At 36.8% G+C, this 6,000-nt stretch overlaps 1 protein-coding gene across 1 annotated transcript in view; it reads right to left on the bottom strand.

Annotated features, from left to right (window-relative positions):
* Positions 1-1,067: 1,067 nt before the first annotated feature.
* The window catches only part of GCH1 (GTP cyclohydrolase 1), a 115,400-nt gene continuing 110,467 nt past the window's right edge, over positions 1,068-6,000 (bottom strand). The window contains exons 4-6 of the mRNA XM_037832666.1: positions 5,042-5,073; positions 3,986-4,070; positions 1,068-3,175 (exon numbers count right to left, since the gene is read on the bottom strand). Of these exons, the coding sequence (XP_037688594.1) occupies positions 3,049-3,175; positions 3,986-4,070; positions 5,042-5,073 (244 nt within the window). The 3' untranslated portion in view covers positions 1,068-3,048. The remainder of the gene's footprint in view (positions 3,176-3,985; positions 4,071-5,041; positions 5,074-6,000) is intronic.

Here is a 6,000-nt window from a genome sequence, read left to right as displayed (position 1 = left end):
AGTAGAGGTGGGAAGTATATAGAAAACAAGATGAGCAGGAGTCAAGAATTACTGAAGCTGGGTGATGAGTACATAGGCATTCGTTATGCTAGTCTCTCTACTGTTGTACGTGTCATATTTTTCCCATAATAAAAATTGAAACAAAAATAAAGTGTCTCTGGAAGGACCGGTGCTGACAGGTATTCACACTTTGCCTTAAATTCATCTCTGGGATTGCTTCTTCTCACCATCAGCAGGAAGACACATGCTCATGGTGAATCTGGGTGCTTCGTGTTGGCAGAAAGCCTTTAAAACCTTTGGTATTTACAATTGCTCTTCCACTTAGCAACAAAACAAGGAACTCGGCCAATCAATGTCAATGAAAAAACCCAGAATTAGTAACTTGAGCTTAGCGGAGCAGGTCATTGTTTATTCATGCCTGTGAGTCGTGGTTTTAAGGATTGTTTTGGGGCCATAAGGATTCATAGTTTTCGTCTTTGGATTCGCCACTTAACAGTCCACAGTGTACCTGGACACACTGACAACCTAGATGGAGCAGGGGAGGGGGAGAAGATTGTCCCCAGAGGGAATGACAAGGTCACTGGGCAATAACATAAAAGAGACAACACAACCCACTGCACCCACTTGGAGGTTATGCCCAGGGAGGGCTCTTTATAGAAGAGGGAGGAAACCCTCTTCCGCTCACTCCCGTGTCACAGTGGTACCGCTCCCTGCCTCAGAGCTTTTCCCGCCCCCGCAGAGAAAGCAGCACCAGTTCTCAGGAGGCTGCAGTTACTTTAATTTAGGCTTAGGGCAAGCAGGGATATGAGAACCACTCAGATTCCTCAAATCTCCTTTCCCTTCCCCAGCAGGAGGGTGAGGAGAGCAATACCCAAACCACAGCAGATAAACTGTCAGAGCCTGGGATTACCTTGTACTGACACTGGGATTGATTTACAAACTGGAGGGGTGGGAGCAACCCTTAAGACTGGTATCTTTGACTAAACAGACTAAAATGAAAATAATTGTGGTAATTGAGATACACAGACTGGTGGTTCCAAAAGAAACTACTTTCACAAGAACAAAGTCATAACACTTTAATAATTTAAATAGAACCAACTTCAGGTACATACATACACATACATAACATTCAAACAATTTAACTGAACAGTATATTTAAATGCATCAAATTCTTAAAAATCCCCCCAAATTGACTGAAGGCCATAAATATGAGAAGGTAAGTTTGAAGTACTACAGACCACAGTAAAATAGACAAGGCAATTACTTTGCATTTACTAGTAAGAGAACAGCCTGTGGATATATTAGACCTTTATGAAAAGACTTTGAGGGAATATTAGAACAAAGGGTTGTTAAAAAGGAATACAAATGATCTCAGAGAGATGAATCTACAGCTAACAATTTCTTTGGTCCTCCAGTTCCACCTGATTTTACTTTAGAATACTAAACATGAGTTGAGTGCTTAGAATTCTACCTCTAAATGTCTAAATATCAAGCAGGATAATGATTATACCAGGTTAGGTTAAAAAAGGAATTCAAAATCAACCACTATATTTTAGAAACTCCAAATACAGAAAAACTAGGAAATACCAGAAATCAGAAAGAATTAAAACAAAAAAACACCTCAGCCATGTCATCCCATCATAATGCAAAGTGTCAGAGATAAGACTTATATAGGACAATCAAAGTTAAATCAAGCATTATTTAGTTCTTCTTAACGTGATGGGAAATATTTGAAGACCATGATGTCAAACAAATATGAAAACTTCTACATGAAATAACTGCATGGGGGTGAGGGGTTGTTCTGTTTTAATTTGGCCCACACTGCCCCAGTGAAGGAAATTTTAAGATAATTATTGATAAGGCAACAGCTTCCTGGACTAAAATACCTATACCACCTGTACAGAACTACATTGAAAACAAATCCCACATGGAGCACATGGAAAACTAGCTGAAGATTTCCTGGTGCATTTTTTCACAGACATCAACAACACAGATTTCATTAGCACACTGGACATAGCTCACAAGGCAGTCACAGTCATTTCATTCTTCATTCTCTCGTGTTCATGGAAGTGATGGTTCTCAGACCTGAAAATGATGCACACTCCCAAAATTTTCTGGAAAAATACTTGATAAGACCAAAAGAAAAAAAGTTTTGAGGCATGTATATGGAACATACATAGTAAGTTCCCAGGAAACCTCAAAAAGTAAAACTGTGAGGACTAGTTAATTGCAGTGTCCCTACTAAGTCTTATAAAATAATGGCTTTTTTAAAAGGCAAAGGGTCTACACTCAAAAGGTATGATATTCTCATCAAGGCACAGAGAGTTAAATGTCTAAATCCCTGCATGTTGACATGAGAATAAACTTGTAACCAACTCCAGAAACTAATTTCCTGTATTTGAAATTTAAAATAATAGAAGGTAGAAATGTGCTTTTTAAACTCACAGTAAAATCCAAAGCACAGACACCCCACCACTTCCCATTAGTGACTAACATTATGACTTGGTATTTAAAAAATAAATATGTAAAAAATAAACTGTCACTGTTGGTTTAAACGTGACTAAAATGGAACCTATTAGACTTTGAATTTGCAGAGCAAAGTTTCACACTGTACATAAGTTGATTTAAGTACTTTCAGCACTATACCATTTTTGTTTGGGGAGGAAAAAATTGTATTGACCATAGTTCTCTCCCATTCCCAGCACTCCTATGCTGAGTCCAAATGCCATACAATTTCAACAAAATACATTAATTCTTCTCTCTTCCCAGCACTCTCAGGTATTTGAATGGCAGTGATTTTGTGTATACAACTTACACTATTGGCAGTTCACTTTAATGTCACCACTAAAAGGTGGCAAGAATAAAGTAGAGGGTTCACCCCTTTATAAATTATTTTTATTTTGGCTTGCTATAAATAATTTAAGCACAATTAGTGACCAGGAGTAAAGTTCACATCTGTAACAATTGAAAAATAGAATGTACAAACAATTAAGACCAAACAATGCTACTGGCAGTATGATGTGCAAACCACACAGCAGGCACCACAGTTCAGCTCCTAATGAGAGTTAGAAACTCCTCCCGAGTCTTTGGATCTTCCCGGAACACACCCAACATCGTGCTGGTCACAGTTTTGCTGTTCATTTTCTGTACCCCTCGCATTACCATACACATATGTCTACAAAACAAGACAGCAAAGGTGGATTAAAGGAGTAGACAGTGGCTGGTTTGGGTTCTAAAATTAAAAGTGGGCAAAAAGATTAATCTCAGTGCACCATTACCAAGTGTGTCAATTTATCAGTACTTAGGCAGCTGTGATCTATAACTTTTTTTTAGTTTCTTCATCTTATAGTTTTTATTCTTGTCAATGGTCAAGTCCCTAACACATTCAAAAGGAGGGAAAAGATGGAATTTCCTTCCTGGGTGAAAATGATATGAAGGGTCTACAGAGATACACAATTTCTACATAAGAAGAAACTGAGAGTTCTCCTTGATCTACCTTCAGAGCCGAGAGAGCATTCTCCTAGTTTAGATGTTCAGTGATATACTAAAGTATGCTGGTTTCACCAGCAGAATCCAGGTGACCACAGTTAGTCTCAGCAACCTGTTAAGTTAGACAACACTGAAAGTACCAAGCTCGTGCCACACAAGTCGAGTGGATGAAAACTGCCCACAATATGTGCTCAATTCTTCATTCTAACTTGAAGTTTCTTCAGCTGACCTTTGTACCAATGCTGAGCACTCTCTAGTTTTTAAATGTGAAACAAAATATTATACTTATGTATAATTTCCCATACTCTGATTCCTATATTAGCAACAAAGCAAATGAAAGCATTTGTAATAGGGGGCTCTAGGTTCAGAGACAGAAACCAACAGCTACTACCAATTCTCTAGCACCAGCTGCTGCTAGAAAAAGTGAGCAGCACTGAATAGCAAGATCACTTTTCGTGTATCACTATGATGTTATTAAAAGCAGATACAAACTTACGTTGCTTCAACCACTACCCCAACTCCAGCAGGTGTCAAGGCTTCTGTGATTGCTACGGCAATTTGTTTTGTAAGGCGCTCTTGAACTGGGGATGTGACAAGAAACTCAGATTAAGAATCTGACACAAACAGATACCTGAAAGCTTTTTCTGTCTCTAGAATATCTGAACTCTTAAAAAGCAAACTTTTGTGAGACTTTATATACAAGACACAACAGCTTTTACCATTTTGTTTGTCTGATGACTGGGTCACAAGGAGGTCCCGGTTTAAGTCTCTCACCTGCAATGCAAGTGCTAAGAGATCTCAGGAGCCCCTAAAGCCCTCCAGCATCACTTGGGGGGACACATTAATGGCAACTGTTTCTTCACATGAAATAAGACCAACAGGATATTGGTAACAAGCACATACACAGAGGTAAAGTGGAGCAAATAAATAGCTTGAAACAGGACTAAGTAAGGAGCTAAAGTCCAATTATTGGATTGTACTTAGAGCAATGTTGGAAACCAACTATTTAACCTAAATAATGTAGTTCCTATGCTGAATAAAACAACTTGTCTTTGAATACATACAAGAATGTTCACCACAGCATTGTACCTATTTGAAAACTAAAAAAAAGGCACAAATGTCTATCAGTCCAGGGACTGGTTAAATCAAACTGTGGCACAGCCGTACAATGGAATGCTAAATAGCCATCAAAATAAAAGAGATAGTTACATGTATATGGAAAAATAATGTTTACGATTTGTTACATGAAAAAAAGTAGGGAAAAATAAAGTTAAGCCAATATAATATGAGCCAATTTTTTATTTAACTATAATGAAAACAAACTGGTTTTAAAATGTTGGTATATGCATAGAAAAAATGTTACAGAATAGACAAATACAGAATAGACAAATACCATAGTGACTTCTTCTGGAGACTTGAAACATGGCAGACTTTCTGTTTCTGTTTTACATTCCTATAACATTGTGATTTTTATAAGGTATATTTGTTACATTTGTAACAAGAAAAACAAAAAATACAATCTTTGATTTTTCTGTAAGATTTAAAAGTTTACCTTGTAATCTTCTACTGTAGATTTCTACAATTCTAGAAATGAAAGAATGGTTTTAGTTAATCATAAATTGTTTGAAATGAAATCTGTAAGGCTTATTCAGACTTTGTTGGGGAAAGGGGATTAATGCTTACAGGAACAGGATAGACTAGATACAAGAACCACAAGTAAATGAGACAAGGGAGCGTCTAAAGTAGACCAACCACTGCCCATAGTGGTGCTTCCTTATCTCCCAAAAGAGGGAGTTAAAAAGTCTCCAAGTATAAATTTCACCTAGAAGAAACACAACTAGAGGTGAGTAATAAAACTGTAAAGCTCCCAAGTCACCAATTTTAGACCAAACAACAAGTTTTCTAAATAACCATATTGTTTAATCAGAGGTTAAAGTTCAAGCTAAAAATAAAAAGACTATTTGTCAATAACAAACCATCATCAATTACTACACCAACGAAATCAATTAAGAATAATCAGATGTCATGATTAAGTACTCTGAGGAACAAAAGTTTTTTAATTTTGATGAGGTCCATTTATCTATTTTTTCTTATGCTGCTTATGCTTTGTGTGTAAAGTCTAAGAAACCACTGTCCTTAACATGTTTCCCTATGTTTTCTTCTAGGAATTTGACATCTTAATGATATTTAGTCTTCCAATCCATGAACACAGAATGTCCTTCCATTTATTTTAGGTCTTCTTTAATTTCTTTTAGCAATGTTTTGTCATTTTCTCTGTACAAGTCCTTCACATCCTTGGTTAGATTTATTCCTAGATATTTGATTCTTTTAGTTGCTATGTGAATGGTGATTGTTCACTGCTTGTGTATAGAAACACCACTGAATTTTGGATGTTGATATTGTATCCTGCCATTTTGCTGAATTCATTTATTAGCTCTAGGAGATTTGAGGTAGATTTTTTCAGGATTTTCTGTATATGGGATCACATCTGTAAATAGGGAAAGTTTTACT

The sequence above is a fragment of the Choloepus didactylus genome, chromosome 4, assembly GCF_015220235.1.
Source record: "Choloepus didactylus isolate mChoDid1 chromosome 4, mChoDid1.pri, whole genome shotgun sequence".
NCBI classification, from domain to species: Eukaryota; Metazoa; Chordata; class Mammalia; order Pilosa; family Megalonychidae; genus Choloepus; species Choloepus didactylus.
Note: the sequence above shows the minus strand (reverse complement) of the source record. Positions and strands in the feature narration are given on the sequence as shown.